This window comes from Nymphaea colorata, chromosome 2 (genome assembly GCF_008831285.2).
Source record: "Nymphaea colorata isolate Beijing-Zhang1983 chromosome 2, ASM883128v2, whole genome shotgun sequence".
Classification (NCBI taxonomy): domain Eukaryota; kingdom Viridiplantae; phylum Streptophyta; class Magnoliopsida; order Nymphaeales; family Nymphaeaceae; genus Nymphaea; species Nymphaea colorata.
The window spans coordinates 31,986,338-32,005,618 of record NC_045139.1 but is presented as its reverse complement, the minus strand read 5'-3'; the positions used below and the strand labels follow the sequence as shown (position 1 = coordinate 32,005,618).

General features: G+C 41.5%; 3 protein-coding genes across 3 annotated transcripts; 1 reads left to right on the top strand and 2 right to left on the bottom strand.

The window, feature by feature from the left end:
• Positions 1 to 2,704: 2,704 nt before the first annotated feature.
• LOC116248245 (blue copper protein-like) lies at positions 2,705 to 3,887 on the bottom strand. Its single transcript, XM_031620925.2, has 2 exons — positions 3,574 to 3,887; positions 2,705 to 3,306 (listed from the first exon to the last, which is right to left on the bottom strand). Exons 1-2 carry the CDS (start codon positions 3,761 to 3,763, stop codon positions 2,846 to 2,848), a joined length of 651 nt encoding a protein of 216 aa, XP_031476785.1. The 5' UTR covers positions 3,764 to 3,887; the 3' UTR covers positions 2,705 to 2,845.
• Positions 3,888 to 9,647: 5,760 nt separating this feature from the next.
• On the top strand, positions 9,648 to 11,697 carry LOC116249327 (leucoanthocyanidin dioxygenase-like). The gene is made up of 2 exons (XM_031622576.2): positions 9,648 to 10,236; positions 10,804 to 11,697. The coding sequence occupies exons 1-2, from the start codon at positions 9,707 to 9,709 to the stop codon at positions 11,375 to 11,377; spliced, it is 1,104 nt and encodes a 367-aa protein (XP_031478436.1). The 5' UTR covers positions 9,648 to 9,706; the 3' UTR covers positions 11,378 to 11,697.
• Positions 11,698 to 13,522: 1,825 nt separating this feature from the next.
• Positions 13,523 to 17,400, bottom strand: LOC116247218 (uncharacterized). Its single transcript, XM_031619245.2, has 4 exons — positions 16,349 to 17,400; positions 15,966 to 16,243; positions 14,781 to 14,842; positions 13,523 to 14,141 (listed from the first exon to the last, which is right to left on the bottom strand). Exons 1-4 carry the CDS (start codon positions 16,522 to 16,524, stop codon positions 13,941 to 13,943), a joined length of 717 nt encoding a protein of 238 aa, XP_031475105.1. The 5' UTR covers positions 16,525 to 17,400; the 3' UTR covers positions 13,523 to 13,940.
• Positions 17,401 to 19,281: the final 1,881 nt, after the last annotated feature.

Here is a 19,281-nt window from a genome sequence, read left to right as displayed (position 1 = left end):
TAATCGATATTTGGACCTTCTGCGTATTTGGTAAGATCCAAATCTGGTGGTTGACTTGTCTATAGAGACGTCGATGTTGGCATAAAAGCGGTCCGCTCCATTTTTGCAGAAGGATTTAAAGAAGCGACTGTATCGACCTGATTGAACTTGGGGCGTAGCGGTCTATTTTGACCTTTTAGGGGTTGTTTGGCAGTTATAACATACATTGAGTGTTTTATGAATCTACCCAAAAAAATGGGTCAAATTAATAAATTTATAAAACTGTGTTCATGAATATGCCCCACTTTTTGGGATCCCTTTGAGATGTTTAAGATAAACAAATGCCAACTTAAAATAACATTTTTTTAAAGTTTTTCAAAATAAAAAAAATTGTATGAATCTATTTAAATAAATAGAAACAGTAGTAGTCGGGGCAGCATTGCAAGAACTATTTATGCTACATTGCATGAAGCCTTTTTGCAAAGGAAAAAGAAAATAAAAAATCTCAAAAACATAAAAGTAGCACATGGCATGAAGTAATCTCTTAGATACCTAAGTGTCAAGGGTTGCAGTGAAATGTGGGGACAAAGTGGCTGATATTTAAAGTGTTTGAGGTTCGAATCCCGTGGTCACTATCATTGATGTGTTGTTCCTATAGGCTAGGAACGGTGACAAACACAACAACAGTTGAGTTAAATGATGTATCTTAGGTTGAAGAAAGCTCCAAAGTAAACTAGAAGCTTAAAGAAGGATGAGTATGGCTTTTAGGGTTTTGCATCAAAGACAGTTTTTTTTCTTAGGTAAATACTAAAAGAAAACAGGTATTGAATTGCAGATCAAGTCCTATCATGACATATCAGCCGATTTATGCAGTCTTGGAAACTTTAAAGAATTATATATGCTACATTATCATCAAGCATTTTTGAAAGAAGAAGATAAAAATTCCAAACAACATAAAAAAAAATACCATATGGCTTCCAACCTATCCCTTAAATATAAAGGGTATAATGCAATAGGGCAGCTCACACTGAAGGAGTTTGAGGTTTGAATTCCGTAGTTACTATCATGCTCAAATATGTTATTCTTTTGATTTACAAATAATAGAAAAATCAAGTACTGCGTTACACATCAAATCTCATGGCGCCATATTGACCTTTTGAAAAAATAATTTAAAAAAGATAAAAGTCAGCTGATTTTATTATCACATTAATATAGAATGCGATGAAAGATTCCATGTGCACCGACGTATCCTAAAGGGCTTATATTGATAGGGCCGACAGCAGAATGCTTGATATAATTGACCAACACTATGAATATCGAGTCAGGACCTTTCAATAAAGCTGTAATAATAAACTATTGTTTTGAAAATACACGAAAATTTGAAAAGGAATATTGACAATATTAATTTTTGCGTGGTCCACCTCGAAAGCCATGTTGAAAGGCACATGCACATGCTGCTGCACATGGCCTTTCATCTGCCCACATTGTTAGTGGCGGATCCAAAAAGCCTTAGTTTAGCTCGTGGATCCATCGAGCACTGGCTTGGTTTGATTTGAGCGCCTCATGTGGCTAAGCTTGAGCCCAGCGTCATCATAATAAAACTTTTACAGTAGTTTATAGAGGCTGGGGTGGGCACTTGCCCACACTACCTCCTCTACAACTTAGTTTTCTCACCCTTTGGAGCACTCAATTTTATAAGAAAAATCTGAGTAGGGATGTGAATTGATCATATTTGAATTAGATACACTCTTAATTAATCATGTCTCTTTGTTTCATTATTTATATATATATAAACTTAAATTCGAAATTAAATACCAACAAAAAAAAAAAGTTATATCTATGAAATCTCATTACACAAATCAAATCCGAACCATAACACAAAAAGTTTGTATTGCAAAAGCGGCGGCCGTCAATGAAAGCAAAACCACGGGCTTACAGCTGTTCTGGATTTGAGGCGCAGTTTTCAAATCCAGAGCAGATGGGGCGTTGTGTGAAATGGAATGGAATTTGGGCTGTTGTGATTTGAAATTCAAATTCTTTTATTATTATTTTTTACCTTACATTTAAACCCAGTTACCTAGATATCAAGCCTATCTGAAAACAACCCATTTAAGGATAGACGACCTCAATGGAGTAGAATACGTAGATTCACTAAATATCAAAGCGTCTCTTCTAAAGTTAGTATTTGAAGAGAAAAAACGAAACAAAGACTTTGTATCTACTTATCTTTTACGTGGTAGCGTACTGTGTGGCGAAGTGGTTCAACTCCTCTAAAAATTCAAGTTCGAGTTTTGAAGTGATCACTGTCACATCTCAAAACGCTTTATCTTTGAACCGTAAAAAGTCCGGAACCATAGTCTATAAAAACTTCAGAGATGAGATGCAGTTCAAGGCCAGAAAAATAAGTAAAATGAGAGAGAGTTTGAACCGCTTTTCTATGCATAAATTGGTTAACATCTAGAACACCTGAAAGGTCAAGAACGGCATTGCATGACACTTCCTAGTTTAGCAATGCAGTAGGAAAAGGTTTTCCTTGTAAAACACAATTGGAAATGAGAAACCAAGATTTTCCTTTTCTTCTTCTTCTTCTTGCCTAGAGGGCATCAGATTACTAGGAAAGTTGACACTAACAGTAAATCAGAAATTGATATTTCACCAAACAGCTAAGCCAAACCCGTTGAATGATTGGAAACTTGTTCACAAGTTTACGATAAAACAAACAATGGAAACAATGAATGTGTATAACATATTCTTGATTGTAAAGTCAATGGAAGTCTACCAAACGCCATCAATTAAGCAGGAAAAGGGAGAGAAGACGAAAAAGGAAAAGAAGAAAATAATGGTGTGAGCGAGAGAGAGAGTGTCGTCAGACAAACAGAGCCACCAGACCACACACGAGAATCACGGGAAAGGCGAGCCCGGCCGCCGGGAGGGGACGGGAGGCGGCGGAGTTGGCGAAGTTCTCGTTCTGGCTAGAGGGAGTGCCGATGGGAGGGGTGTCGGCGGCGGGCGGGGAGGAAGCGCTGCTGGGGGGAGAGGGAGGGGGCTCGATCAGGCTCGGCGGCAGGCCCTCCCCTTTGTTGACCGAGATCGAAAACTTCAGGCCGTCGGCGCACTGGATCCCGTCGTTCGCGTCGGAGAAGTAGTAGTTGTCGCCCACCTTCGTCAGCGGCACGGCGATCACCCCGCGCACCCCCAGCTTGGTAGGGTCCCCGGGCACCGAGTACAAGATGGTGTCGCTCCCACTGTCGTCGTCGTAGTCGCAGGACTTGAAGGCGGTGCCATTGTAGGTCTGCACCACCGTGTGGTCGCTATCCGTGTTGAAAACTATGAAGAAAAAGAAGAAAAGAGATTAGAAGGGGGCAAAGGGTTCACTTTCTTTCAACCGGGGGGCCAAGGCAAGGCGCGCTTGCTTCAATCGAATCGTCCCCAAAAGCGGGTGATGACTTGAGAACCCGATTTCGGGAAATCCCCACAACCCCATTTCCTACATTAGCGAGAAACATGTGGAACTGGTGTTCTATCTAATCTGAACCAATCAGAATTGGACTTTGTTGGAAGATCGAGACGGGAGAGAAGGGGGAAGAGAGTTACTGAGGAAATCGCCGAGATTGAAGGTGAATTTCTTTGCCCAGGCTTGGTAGTCGGCGGCGCTGCGGTTGGTGGCGGCGTTGAAGAACCAACCGGCGGTGTCCCCTACGGTGTAATTTGTGTATGCTGCGCCCCTAGACGCCACCGATGCAGCGGTCAGCACCGCCGCGACGAGCGCCAACAAACCCTCCATTCTCCGGTTCCGCCTCTCTCCCCTCTCTCTGTGTCCGAACGCTTGCAGAAGAGCAACGGGAAGAAGAGAAAGAGAGAAGACGGGAAGAGAGCGACGATGCCGCGTTCTTGGTTCTTAATATTTTCGAGTTGTTTAATCACTAAAGAGCTGGATTTGTCGGCAAATGAATTGTTTATAGAATTAGGAATGTTGTCAACATCCGAATCAGTTGCGGATCGTTCTTATACAGCGATACAGCGACCCGTCTCGTATCGGTATGTAAAAATCGGTTTTGTCTACCGGCAGTATTATTTGAAAACCTTGTTTTGCTAAAAACACATTTACTTTGCTATTTTCATTATTTTAATAAGTATTAAGGGTTTAGGCGTGAATGAAAGATGATCATTGCTCCTCTTTTAATATTTATCATTTAAAAAACCACAATTAGCTGCTTGAATTTATAAAATAATTTACAAACGCATGATTCATAAACGTAAGATATTGAAATATACATAAAACGATTATTCTACTCTCAATAAACAAGTTAATTTCTTCAATAGAAAAATGAATTTCACATATCACATCTAAAGTTTATTCATCAACAACTTCACTTAATTCAAACATTCTGTCTTCAATAGAAAGACGAAAGTATTCCAACGGAACTGGCTTGTAGCTTTTGGAAAAGTTGAAGGATACATTGCTTAAGAGACAAGCAAGTTTAGTGTGTCACGAGAGACACATTAGTTTCTTACATCCTTCCAAATGGCTTTAGTGTTGAGGAGATATGTGGAAGAGGCCCAACCTCCCTTTTCTTATTTCTTGTTTCCAAATTCCGAAGGTACAAAGTTGCTTCGAGAGAGACCTAGATAGGGAGCAGTAATCCATCAATTAGAGTGTCACATATTACTGTTTGCAATTTACATAAATATTGTTCATGAGAATTAAACTAAGGTTTTCATCGGTCCGGTAGTCAGATCAAGTTGTATAGTCTACAGTGAAGTTGTGTGTAAGCTTTTGACAAGTGCTCGATGAGTCAGGGTTGGTAGGAAGCTAGTTTCTATTTTGAATTCTTGAGACATTAACTCAATTGTGCTATAATATGGGCCACTGATGCACAAATTAAAGCACGGCAAGGGCGATATCTCAATGCATCGAAAGCATGTCATGTACTTTAAGGACACAAGAGGTTGAATGAGATGTTCGACTTTCTTATGAACGGTAAATGAAATATTCCTCCTGCATAAAAAAGTTCATTGTATAGTTGGAATCATGTTTAAAAAAATGAATACTGTGTTGTGCATGGATGTTGAACAGTCAACATTAAGTGTGGAGCAAATGAATTTTGAACGGTCAAAATATTGCAAATGCATTCAGAATGTGGGTTCCCACCGCTCATGAGAAAAATACCATATTCCCTGAGTAACATTACATTGAAAGGTAGTACATTTACCTTCTAATCTAATTACATGTGAGAAATTATACTTTCAAAGTAGTTGATCCAAGGCCCATTTGTAGTGATTTTGAGTGGTTGCTAGAAGCAACAGCTTTCATCTTTTCTTTGAGACATTTTGTCAAACATTTCGAGCTCAATATTGAGGTAGCAGCATCTCCCATGCAAATTGGAAATGGTAGCAGAAGGGGTGAAGCCAGAAATTTTTCATGAGAGGGGCCGAATTAATTAAATTTTTTAAATTTTAATAGGAGCAAAAATATTATTTTTTAAAATTTTTATATAGAACAAATGAAAATTTTCTAACATGTTATTTTTTTTTTTTAAATAAGGTGGAGTTAGGGCCCATGCAGAGGTTGAGAGAAGCTTATTTGCGCTTGGAGCATGGCATGTTTCAGATCGAACATGGCAATGTACCCAAGTTCGGCGCCATGCCATACTATGATAGGCAATGACCAAGGGTAGAGATATAATTTTTCATTTTAGAGAACGAACTATAGTTTCAAAATTTTAACAGGGGTTTTTTCAAATTGTTTATATAGGTTAAACTAAAATTTTCAAAATTTAGAAGTAAAATTTTATTTCCCTTTTTAAATTTTGAAGGAGGTCCGTGGCCCCTGTTGCCTCTTTCTCATGTAGTTCCATTTCTAAATTTCTGATCTTCGTCTTCAACTCCTTCAGCCCTAATTAAACTTGATATAATTTGGATTTAGGGACAAGCGGACTATAAATTTGGCACATGGTAGTAAGGTTGGGCATGGACCCAGGTACCCAGTACCCGGTCTGAAAAATCTGCTTGGGTCGGCCCGACGGATGTATATTTTATTATTAAAATATATCTTATATTGAACTTTTTTTATTCATATTTATAAAAATATTTTTTATTTTAACCAGGTCGGGCTGGTCCGATGCCCAGACTTACATGGTAATATTGGCTTAAATTATATTTTAGGAAAGTATGATTTCTGATAACAAACATAACTCTACTGGGACTTGTATAGAAGGACCATGGAATGTATATGTGTTATCAGAGTCTGCCTGAATCAGTAGATTCAATTTCAATATGGCTGCTTTAAAAGTGCCATGTGCCAACTTTTAATTATTTTTAATATTTGTTCTTAATTTATATATTTTATACCTTTTAGAAAAAAGCTGTTTTATTTTTATTTTTTTTTACTGATTGTCAACCGAATCAATTGAATAAGTGAATCAGCCAATTCACCATATCAGCACCTCCACTAATAATACACGATTGAATGTCAGCTATTTGGATAGGGAATGTGAATAGGACCAAGTTGAATGTAAGGAAATTCAAATATAGCTTGATTTAGATACCCAAATTTGGATTAAATTCGGATAGTTAGATTTGGTTCGAAAACTAATCACATTCGATTAGTAATTCAATGCAAAAAAGTTATAGAGATGTTTTTAGGGTGCTTTGTCATTCATTCCCTATTCTTTAGATTACATTTATAGATATTATAACATAGTGTTTCATGAATTAGACAAATCTTTATGCAGGTTCATAGAAAAGTAATAAATTGTTCTTGTTGTCTAATGACCCATTAATAAACCAAATAAATGTTTAATTTCCTTGGATATCTGAATATGATTGCATGTGCAAAAATTTAGAGAAGAACATAATTTCTTCAAATAGAAGTTCTATGCTAATGGATCGTTTGTCATCTTACAAATTTACTATTTTCTTTAGGGGTGGGCATCGGGCCGGGCCAGTCCGATCCGGCCCGTCGGGCCGCTCAGCCCGACCTGGACCCGACCCCCTTTCCCCCTCCTCGACCCCCTTTCCCCTGCCAGCCCGCCCTCCCGACTCCCTTTCCCCCCACCCTCCTGTCGCCCTCCAGCTACGGCGTTGGGTCCCCGCCGACGGCCCGCAAGAGGAGGGGGAGGGAGACGGAGGGGGGAGCGGAGCGGGAGACGGGAAGGGAGAGGGGGAGCGGAGAGGGAGACGGAGGAGGAGGGGGAGCGGGAGGGGGAGTGGGGGATGGAGGGCGGGAGTCGGGCCGGGCCTAGGGCAGGTTTTTCCAGGCCCGGACCCGGGTCCGATCGGGCCGGGCCGGGCCGACCCGACACCCAAGCTTAATTTTCTTTTTGAAGCTTGCAAAATATATGCTCGGGAAGCCCGACAATAAATTATTTTTATTTTTTGAAAATAAACTTATGTTTGTGTTTTTCATTGTTTTTCATTCACGACTACTTCCCGCTGCCTTTGAACTCTCAGCCTCTCCTCTTCATTTCCTTGTTGTTCTTCCTTTCCAAATCCATCACCTTCCTCACCATCGCTGTTATTTTCTCCCTCCCCCCATCTTTATATCATATTGTTGTTGCAACTTTGGTCTACCGCAATGGGGAAAGTGAGGAAGGGCATGTCGGCAGATACGCCCTGGGTGGTGGAGTTCCTATCACAATGGGTGAAGAAGTCACCAACGGAGGGATGAGAGAGGACATTTATCTGCCCGCACCAAGGCACCACCAAGCCCTTGCCGCCGAAATCCTCCTTCGCCAGCTAGTCCTGCTTGCACACGATCCACAGAAAGGGGCACTCGCTTGCTCGGAGGCCCTTCATGGCAGCAAGGTAAAGCTAGAAAGTCAGGGGAAAAGAGGGAACAGGTGTGGCCCGGCCTGAAAAAGCCCTACCCAACCCGTTAATAATCGGGTCAGGCGGGGCCAGTCCTCGGGCATAAATCAAAGCCCGAGGCTCAATAATGCATGGGCCCGGCCCGACCTGTTTAGAAACGGGTCGGGCCTCGAGCTGGCCCGTTTACAATACCGGGCCCGATGCCCAGCCCTAGAGCAACCCCGACAATTTCATGAAGGGTTACGTGTTCGGTAGCGACGACAAAAACCATGTGTTCTACCATTTTAATCAAGGGACATTTTTGTCTTTTTCACAAAAAACTAAATTTTCCGTACTTTCGTAGCAAATCATTTCCTATTTTCTGTATCTACTTTCCTAAGAAATCATTTCCTACTTCTAACAGACAATCTTGAATTAGTTATGTGAGTCTGCTTTAGATTGAAGCTACCTTTATTTTCTTCAAGCACTCACTGTATGCATGTGATCATCTCTTCCATAATTAGATGCCGAGGTGGAGCTACATGGGGTGTTAGTGTGGGCAACTGCCCATGCCATTCCATTAAAAATTTCATTTGAAGACTTAAAATTAAAACATGATAAACTGCATGGCTGTGCCCACCGCAAACATAAGCTGATGACTCGAATGCCCCTCAACCAGAAAATCCTGGCTCCGCTACTGCTAACATGTATTTAATATTAAATGACTAGACGGTAGACTTGATGGTCATTCCTCAATCATTCTCATTAGTCCTGACCTTTCAGAGTCTTGACCTTTCAATCAAGTCCTGACCTTTTTGGTATGGTGAGTACTGATGACATACAAATGAGTCTTGATGGTCATTCCTCAATCATTCTCATTAGTCCTGACCTTTCAGAGTCTTGACCGGAAAGTAGTCCTGTCCATAATGAGTCCTCACATGTTTTGGTATGGTGAGTACTCATGTTGGTATGGTGAGCACTGATGGCGTCGAGTGATTGACCACAAATTGCATAAAATAAAAAAATTTGAATTTCTTGATTTAACTGTAGCATACAAAAGGTTAAGATAATTACTTTTTTCAGTTTTGCGAGCTGAGTGCATGTTACCGTCTAAAAAGAATAGTATCCATGAAAATCAATTTGAAAATAAATGGCCTCAGCTGACCACCTACCACTCAAGGTTGAATATCTTATTCTTAAATTTACAAAATAACTAGATAAAAAAAGGTGGAATTGAGGAGAAATTGAGTTGTGTGCGCGGGCCGTTAGGTGCACTCAATTCATATAATAAATTGAAAGATATTTTGGTAATTTTTTTTTTTAAAAAAACTGTATTCTCTAGCCTTTCTACTTCTTTGGATTTTCATTGAAGGTATTTTCGCACGCACTTTATATAATAATAGAGAAGTATTTTGGTATTTTTTAAAAAAAACCTGTCTTTATTAGACTTTTCCCATCACCGAAGCTATTTTCGCCGTTTTCGTGCGCCGGAACGGTGGATGGAACCAACAGCCAAAAAGGCACGTGATAACCCCCGTTCCAACCGTAAACTAAAACTTCGAGTCAGGATCGAATCGGTTATAACTGAACCGTATCGGTGTATCGGTCAGTGTTCGCAGAGCTAGTCATTTAGACAACAAGCCTGAAAAATCATGGGAAAACTTTAGCTCCACATTGAATTAATGTTGCTAATGTCGGTTCTGCACTAAGTTATCGGCTAACATTGGTACGCATTAGAAATGTTGCGGCTGATGAATGACTCGAAACACTATCATTTTACGTGCCGACTCGTATCGGATACATTTTCGAAACCGATACACTGTGAGAAGCCTATCGTTGAATTATATATACGTGCGTGCATATCAAGCGTCAGTAAGGTGTGCCATTAATCTGGTACCGCATTCGATCTTGTTGAAGCAAAGGCTTAAGGTTGGTGATAATGGCAGCGGCGGTGAGGTCACTGCGGGTGGAGAGCTTGGCGAGCAGCGGGCTGCTGACGATTCCGGCGGAGTACGTGCGGCCGGAGTGGGAGCGGCTCAGCATCGTGGACGTGCTGAAGGAGGCGGAGTTGGAGGCGGAGGGGAAGGCGAGGGAGGAGGCTGGGCCGCAGATTCCGGTGGTGGATTTCAAAGGGCTGGAGTCGGGGGAGGAGAGCGAGAGGAAGCGGGTGGAGGAGGAGGTGAGGAAGGCGGCGGCGGAGTGGGGGGTGATGCAGGTGATGAACCACGGGGTCGAGGGCGAGGTGATCGAGAGGCTGAAGAAGGCGGGGGAGGCGTTCTTCGCGCTGCCCATGGAGGAGAAGGAGCAGTACGCGAACGACCAGGCGGCGGGGAAGATCGACGGCTACGGCAGCAAGCTTGCCAACAACGCCAGCGGGCAGCTGGAGTGGGAGGACTACTTCTTCCACCTCCTCTACCCGGAGGACAAGCGGAACATGGCCGTTTGGCCCAAGAACCCCGAAAACTACGTGTGAGTTCTCCCGCCTTCTTCCTCCTACCTTCTTTCAAATTAATCTTCCTTCCACCTTTACTGACGGTTCCGCCCGTCAATGAACACTAGAAAATTCTTGTCATAATTTTTCTTTTCAGCTTTTCTTATGAATTTGTCTAATTCAATCACCTTTAAGAAGAATTTGTTTACTTGAACAAGGTGAGAATTATACTAATTGTTCAAGTGTCATCAGGTAATTCTCAAAATTCTCGTAAAATTTCAATTTACGTAATTTTTACACTTACTTGTTTTAGATATTTTATTACCTATGTATATATCATCTACAACTTTGTTAAAGTATGGTTTTGGTAAATAAAAGCATCTGGACATGTTAAATCGAAAGAATTCACTCCAAATCATGCACACTCAACAAGAATCGGAATCAAACACATGAATTCGTCAAATTGGTACTCAGATAATCCAAAGATCGATTATATCTGGTAATCATAAAACATGCACTGATCCGGATGAATCCATCTCTGCTTCAAAATCCAAAAGCAAGCAAGCAGCTTAATCTGTAACGGAAAACTCTTCTGGTCATGGCAGAGAGGCGACGAATGAGTACGGGAAGCAACTGAGGAAGGTGGTGACGAAGATACTGTCGATACTGTCACTGGGGCTGGGCGTGGAGGAGGGGAGGCTGGAGAAGGATCTCGGCGGCATGGACGACCTGCTGATGCAGCTGAAGATCAACTACTACCCCAAGTGCCCGCAGCCGGAGCTCGCCCTCGGCGTCGAGGCCCACACCGACATCAGCGCCCTCACCCTCCTCCTCCACAACATGGTGCCCGGCCTGCAGATCAACCACGACGGCCGGTGGGTCACCGCCAAATGCATCCCCGGCGCCCTCATCGTCCATGTCGGCGACTCCCTGGAGATCCTCAGCAACGGCCGCTACAGGAGCGGCCTGCACCGGGGCGTCGTCAACAAGGAGAAGGTCAGGATCTCCTGGGCCGTCTTCTGCGAGCCGCCGAAGGAGCAGCTCCTCCGCCCGATCCCCGAGCTCGTCACCGACGCCGAGCCCGCGCTGTTCTCTCCCCGAACCTTCGCGCAGCACATCGAGCAGAAACTCTTCCGGAAAGAGGAGGAGGAAGAAGGTGTTGTTGCAGCTACTCAGTGAAGAGGAGCTGGTGGGCAGCCGCCGCCTCCCCGTGAAATGGCCAATTCGATCGACTTTGTGTGCCTTGTTTTCTTTTCTAGCAGGCTTTTGAAGAGTCGTGTTTGCAGTAGCAGGACCTGATCTTTCCCTCTGTTGGCGTTTTGGTGCTTTGATCGTGTATGTTGGTGGTGCTCAATCTTAGTAGAATTGAGTTGTCGAGTTTGTTATAAGTTTGATTCTGATCTTACTTTTTTTTTTTTTTTTGTAGCGACAGCCTCCTCAATAAGGATTTCATGTATATAGAGCTTAAAAATATTTGAAATTTAAGTAAACTTACCATACACTCATCAACTAAAATGTCTCATAGTTTATGAATTGACAACATGCTCGACTACTTGCCATTTTTGACATTATAAATGAACAACACCCACAAAAATGAAACTGACAACTTAGGCTTAACAAGCCCACGGCCAGCAGAAAGAGCCATATTTTTGAAGCATTTTTCATGATATCACACAAATTACAATACAACATTTCTTTCCAGAGTAAAGTCCGTTCTATACGGATCACCTCCTTTTTGGTAATCCAGAACTTTTGCTTCTGGATTAATGTACCCGAAGCCCCCATTGAGATAATAAAAAATGCTCCAGATCAACTGACTTTAACATATTGCATTTGCGCCAAAACAAACATAAACTTGAAATAGAGGTAGGAGTGGGATGGCCAAGTTTAATAAATAAAGTGGAAGACATGTCCCAAGTACTACCGGATCACCTTATTTAACATTACCATTTATGTGGATCTTATTGGGAGAAGAAAGAATAAACATGAAATAAGGCAAGAGTGGCTAAGAGTTCAGCACAATGGCTTGGGTCAGTGGCTGGTAGGCGGCCAATCACTAGTTTGAATGGAGTAATATTAGTGTATTAGTTGGCATGCATTAGGCTTCTATACCAAACACCCACATAACCCTAGATGCAAGGGAAAAGGGCAGGTTGTGTGAATCATTCACCTAAAAGAAAGATTAAAAAGACAGAAGTAAATCCCAATTGCTGTTGTTGTGCTCAACTTCATTTATTTTGTATTACTGGTCAATTATTTTATATGCTTTCTTTTGGAACTTTAATCGGCATCAATAAGGGCTTTGTGGTTGGCAAATACACTTTAGGCATGTTTTTGTAACATAAAAGACAAATTTTAGACCCCAAAGGATGTGTGGTCAAATGTTATGGTCATTGTCATATCTCAATGTACTTTTTATTTGAACCGGAATAGGTATCAAAGCAAGCTTTGTGAATTTGACGAGTGATGGGCACAAAGGAGAGATAGTGGCCTCTCTTGGTGGTGGTGAAATGAATTGTTTACATGAGAATAAAGACAAAATTAAGAAAAATGTACAAACCACTACCTAAAATTAGGACAAATAACAATTCACCACCGAACACTTGCTTTTCCACAAACTAAATTCTGAAGGAGCAGAAATACATCGGATCCCCATTCAATTCAAAGACAAACCCAAGGAGCCTCGGAGGACATAGCATAGCTGGTCGGATTGGTGGATGGTTGAAATACCAACTGTCAGTTTGATTCCAATGAGTATTACTCCTTCGAACTGCAAGTAGTAGATACATTACACTTTAGTTGACAGGTGTACTGCTCTTAATCTCTAGACCCAAGTGCGGGAGACGGTTTCAACCTCTCATTGAATCGCTTTACATAAACCGAGGCCTCAACCCCCTTGGACGCAATAGTAAAAAAAAGCCTCCTCCTTAAATATACACTTATAACTTTTGGTAGCACAATGGATGATGCCTATGGAACTGAACCATGATTCTTACATGACTGTCCGGACCAACCTCATAACTTTTGGTAGCACAATGGATGATGCCCATGGAACTGAACCATGATTCTTACATGACTGTCCGGACCAACCTCACAAATTTATATCAGTCCCTTAATTCCGGTCTAAGTCAGGCTAATTGCTTACAAGAGAAATGCAACCCTAGCAGGGACTGGTCCTTTGGCAGCGTCCGCCTTTTTCTTGGAGTTCACCTAAGGACTGCCTCAGCAGTCTCTCAACAGGGGTACCGGTTGCAGCATGCAGCAAGAACTTGAGAACAAAAAAAGAACATCCGTGCAAACAAACATCAAATTCACGCAATGAAATAAATGACAAAATTTTTGCTTATTCTTTTCATTAACTCGAGCAGTCTTCTTTTTACCTCAGCATCAGCTCATACAGCCAGTGCAAGAATTTGTTCATGAAGTTTGTATAAAAGATGAAGAACTTGTTACAGTAAAAACCCTCAATAAACCAACCATCTCTTCGTGGAACCTCCAGTGAAGAAGAACTATGGGCTTCCAATGGACACCCCCTCTTTGTTTTCAGTAAGCCGAAGGATTCAATTTTACATTATGAGCAGATAGAGCTCAGCAAAACTGTGTTACAGGAGTTTTGGCGTTAGTGGAACAAGCTGGGCCCTTTCATGGACTGAAACTTCTGATAAACCAGAAATTAGTTGTCCGATTTCTGACATGTACTTTCTACACGACAATGGTGACTCCAAGCTTTCAAGGATTGACATCATAGATGGGCACCATCATTTAGCTCAGGAACAGGTGAAGGGTCTTCTTCATCATCCAACACTCCCTGCATTTGCACTTGGTAGAGATCTTGGAACTTGGTAAGCGCTGATTCTGACTTCCTACAACATTTCTTGGCTAAGAGAACAGCAGCAGAGACTACCAGCAACGAAGATGCCACTGCCACGACTGCTACAAACCACTGCAGGAGGGAAGTTTATGTGAATCCTCTACACAAATACACGTCCATACACAGGCACGGGTCGCTCTCATAATAATTTTATGTTTGTAGGCAAATCCAGACACCTCAAAAAGCATAGTACAGTATGTTTTTTTTAGATGTGCTCCTTACTGCTTGTTATAGTTGTAATCAGCCATAGTGTAATTATAGCTGTTGATGTTTTGCTTACTCATGAAACATGTGCAACATGAAGATTGCAAATATTAACAACTTTTTAATTAAAGCCATTACAAGATCATATCTGCAAGGTTAAATGAAATAAAAGATCATCAAAAATATATATAAAAGGTGAAAGGAAATGTCTATAACCGTGAGAGAAAATACCAGGGAACTTTTCTATCTTTTTTCTTTCCTCTCCAGGAAGAGATCCCCAAAGGTCAAGACAAGTAGAAGAGTCAACCAGAAATCCCAGAGAACCATACAGTTCCACCATATCACCATACACAAAAACAGATGATAAACTTTGCAGTGTGCCACATAGATCTTACATGGGGACCACAATGGAGTAGCAGTATTCTGTGAACCGGTTCTGCTTTAAAAATCTAAAAGCATGAAAAGGCATGCAAAAATCTGAAAGAACAATAGAAATAGCGTATGCACCTTTTCAATATGATGGCCTTTATCAGGAGGAAGGATAGTAGGAGTACTCTGAACAACTGAGTCTGCATTCATTACAAGATGAACATGATGAAATTTAATAAGTATCAGCACAGAAAATAGAACTGTGCTTCTTAATAGATAACAAACAATATATACTGTGGACAAAAGAAGGAAGGAACCTTGTTGTCTTAACCTTGAATTGCTAATAGCAAAAAAATAGTGACTTGATAATATATTTGATACTTCTTTAGAAATTTAATCACGTATACGGTGGATGACTGCAAAAATATGTATCCATAAGCCAATGCTTCTCTATGTTAAGTAGCCATCAAAATGAAAAATGACAAAAGTTTGAAAGCACTATGGTGGTGAAGCCCTAGGAACAGCCGCCCCTCATTGGTATATGTTTGTCTTCAAAAGGCAAATTAATACAAGAAAAGCAGAAACACGAAATTAAGGTGCTAAGAGGAATATGAAACATATGACTAACGCACTGGAATATCCAAAACACATTTCACACATTTGGCGTTATAACAGATACGAAGGTTGCATGACATGAAAACTAGCAAAAGCTTAGAATATGACATGAATTCTCCTCATAATTTAATCAATCATATAATATCTGGTCCTAACCAAATATGGCTATATGATTAACTAACGAGACGAAAACTAAAGAAATAAACGGACCATAACTACATACTCACAAACAGACAAGTGCATGTCTTATACACTGAAAAAGGGTGTGTGTCTGTCTGTCTGATTGTCTCTTTGTGGATAACCACTACTGAAAGAAGTGAAACGTCATGTGAAATAGTTGAGCCTATAAAATATGCATATAATCAAAGAGCCATGTATATCAAATAGAAAATCTATAACCATGTATATCAAATGAAAAATCTATAACTACTGTGCATGTTAACTATGGATAGGAATATATAACGCAGTACAGATTCACCGTCGATGAGATATCCATGGCCAAGGACACAAACATGCATCCATATGGCTAGAAACTCTAGAGGGAAACAAGAACTACATTAGGAAAGAAGGAAAAGAAACATCTCGCATGCAATTGAACCAAAATTTATCGATCAACAGTATTAAATCTGGTCCATAAGATGAGACTAGATGCAAGAGGATGTGTGCAGCGATTGCCATTAGGAAAAGCATGAAGATGGAGCCACCTACCATTAGTACTAGTGGGCAGGACACAGTCAAGGCTGCCTCTCCAGTCAGGTGGGCACTGGCAGTTTTGCTCGTTGACAAGGCATTCGGCCCCATGGAAGCAGAACATCTCCCCGCAAGGAGCTCCGACCAATTCACAATGGCGGCCGGCATAACCCCAGGGGCAGGCGCAGAAGTACTCCTCCTCCCCCAGCACGGCCTCTTCGCAGCTTCCTCCGTGCTCGCACCAGAACATGCTTCTCACCCCGCACATTATCTGCAACTCGTCGCAGAACCTTCCCCTGCCATTGGATTATGCTTGAGTATTTGCTTGCCTTCAGTCCCGGAATGGGGATAGCATCAGTGGAAACAGTAAAGCAGGAGAGGAAATGGAAGAAGATTAATACCCATAAAAGGGGCGGTGGCCGTCCAAGGTGATGGAAGGAGGGATACAGATGCACGTCCCATCCTCGGCGCAGATGCCGCTTCTGCATCTGTGATCCGCACAAGGTAGAGAGAAGATGGTGGAAAGAAATGGGCAGAGGAAGGTTAGCAGAAGCAGCAGACTTTTGTGAAGAAACATTGCCCCAGCAGAGAGAGAAAGAGAGAGATGCCGCCTTTGTAAAAAAATAGCGGAGTTCTGTTAACCAGTGTTGAGGTGAAGTGGTGTGGATCTGAGATGATGGCGAGACACCCCTGTTTTCAAGAGACAATGTCTTGAACTGGCGTGGAAGCATGAGAAACGGAAACCGTGGAGCTTACTGCTTGGGGAGAACATAAGATGCGTAACGCTTATCGTCGCCACTGACTGGGAGGGAGCTATCTTCTACCTCTAGAACCCTTCAGGACCCTCCCACTCTCTCTCTCTACCCAGCACCCGCCTACTGTCTTTCTTCCTCTAGCAGCCATCCGAGAGAGCTGTGGAGTTGGACAGAGCCACATTAAATGACCGACTTAGAGAGACGACTCATTGCCTGGCACTTGGAGTGTTGAAAGAGTTGTCTTCCACCTAATCGTGGTCTTGTTGGCTCCAAAATCGAACCAGTAACAAGTCAAAAGCAGTAGCCCTTCATCAAAGAGTAAACAGAAGCAGTTAGACGTAATAAATGTAGTTGTGGCCCTGCTGCAGCGGCGACCATGGAAAAAATAACCTTGTAGATTTTTCCAGGAAACACAACCCTTCTTCTTCTTCTTCTTTCGTTAAAGAGAACTAGACTGTGCAGGGTGCATGAGATCCGTCTCTTGGCCATTAGGGAGTGTTGGAGATCCATCTCTAGCTTTGGGCCAATTCGTTTAAATGATTTGGAGACGTCCCTCTCTGTTGTGCATACGCCACCTCTGCCACATCCATCGGAGAATTTAAGCTCTCTTTACTGTGGGAAACCCCTGTTTTATTATTCTCTTCTCCTACAGCGAAGTTTATGAATTGTCAACGTTCCTCCTGTTGGATAGAGTTGCCAATGGTGCGAATCCTGAAAATAAATTTTGTTGGTCCAAAGCGATTCATCTGAATGTTTCTCATAGGTTCTGTCAACCTGTAATCAATGAAGGAATGGGTTTCTCATTGGAAATCTACCTTGAAACACAATAAAGAAGGAAACTCGGCCATACACTAATCGTTGCAGCTGATAAAAAAATACAATACATTAGTTGATAATTTGTAATGAGCAAAACAATTTAAGATAATATGGTGAAAGAACGCAGAGATCGAGACCATCACAGGTAAGTTATCTGCACGTATTGATTGCATGTCTCATAATTGTCATCTGTAAAAGAACTTTCTAAAAGGTAGATGGCAACTACCTTCAAAAGATAACATTGATTCCGAAAAAGAAGAAAATATAATTTTTTCTTTGAGATGCAATCTACCTAATTGAATGAGGTCAGTGCACCTTAGTGCTCATATTTGGAGATATATTACATTCAAAAGCTACTTTCATGTATGAGATGGCATGAAAAAGTTGTTAACGAACGGTAGATGACTAAAATATTTTAACTTCTGTTTTTCTTGATTTTCTTTCAGCCTGCAATCTCACAAAGATAGGTATCCTAAATGATTCACTAAGGCAGCGTTTGGTGGGAACTGGGGCTGATTTAAGATCCGAGGATCTCAGATCCGAGAATCTTAAAAACCTGGGTTTTGAAAAATTTTGTTTCATATCATCCAAACCTCTTTCCCCTCTCACTCTCTCTCACCGACCGGAGCGAGCTCGAAAGGACGAGAGCCATGGACCATGGTGCGCGTGATGATGGTGACTTGGAGAGTCTCTCTCTCTCTCCAGAATGGTCTCTCTGAAACCCTCAACGAAGGTTTCAGCATGGGTTTCAGAGAGAAACTCTCGTAAAACCTCAAAGAGGATTTCTCTCTGAAACCCTTCGAGGGTTTCCGACAAGGGTTTCTCTGAAACCCAGAGATGACATCAGAGAGACCAAAATAAGGTGGGATCCTGTCGATTTCTCTTAAAAATTCATAATCCTCTTTTTAATCTTCATGCAGTTTACTGACTGGAGTGGAAGCATGACGAAGCCCAGGAACTGCTGAAGAAGAAAGAAGAACGGGAGGAGGAAGAGGAAAGAAGCGCGGGTTTTCCCGCGATAATTTATCGGATATGAGATGCGTTGATTTTAGTCCTCAACGAGTATTTCAAGTATTTCAAATCCGTGGTTTTGATATCCTATTAAAAGCATCCACCTTACCTTAAAATCTAGCCTCGCATGTGAGATCCGAGGCTACCAAACACGCGCTCTTATACAAATGTCCTTCAAAAACATGAAGATGAGAAGTGTTAATTTTTCTTTTTAAGAAACTCACCAAAGAGGATCTCCATTTAAACTTTTAGTTGGGAAACCAATTAATGATGTAATAGTTGTACCCAAAGGGGTTAACACAACTGATGAACGGGGACTTGCAGACAGTCAGTATTCCTTTTTTGATTTCTTAGAGCTTCAATTTTTTATGCTATAAAAAAGAGGTCACTAATGTGAAGTTTCTATACCTTAAGGGGACAAGGGCTTAGGTGGGAGCTTTGGTCTTTAATTGCACAGTGGGTCTTCCCCACTCACCCAAAATTAATGATGCAATAGTTGTGCAAACAGCTGACTCCAATAAATTTTTAGTATGTCCATTTGGAACAAAAGAGCCAATCTCACAAAATTTTAAGAACTTTGAGAAAACCTCTTTCTTAGAGCTAAGCAAACAACCTCAGGTTACATTTGAGAACTTGTCAATAAATGTATGTAATATTTGAAACCATTATAAAAGTTAATCCGAGTAAGTCCCTGAGATTGAGTGAAACAAGTCAAATTCTTGCAAAGGCTCTGTTTCACATACTTGAAGAGG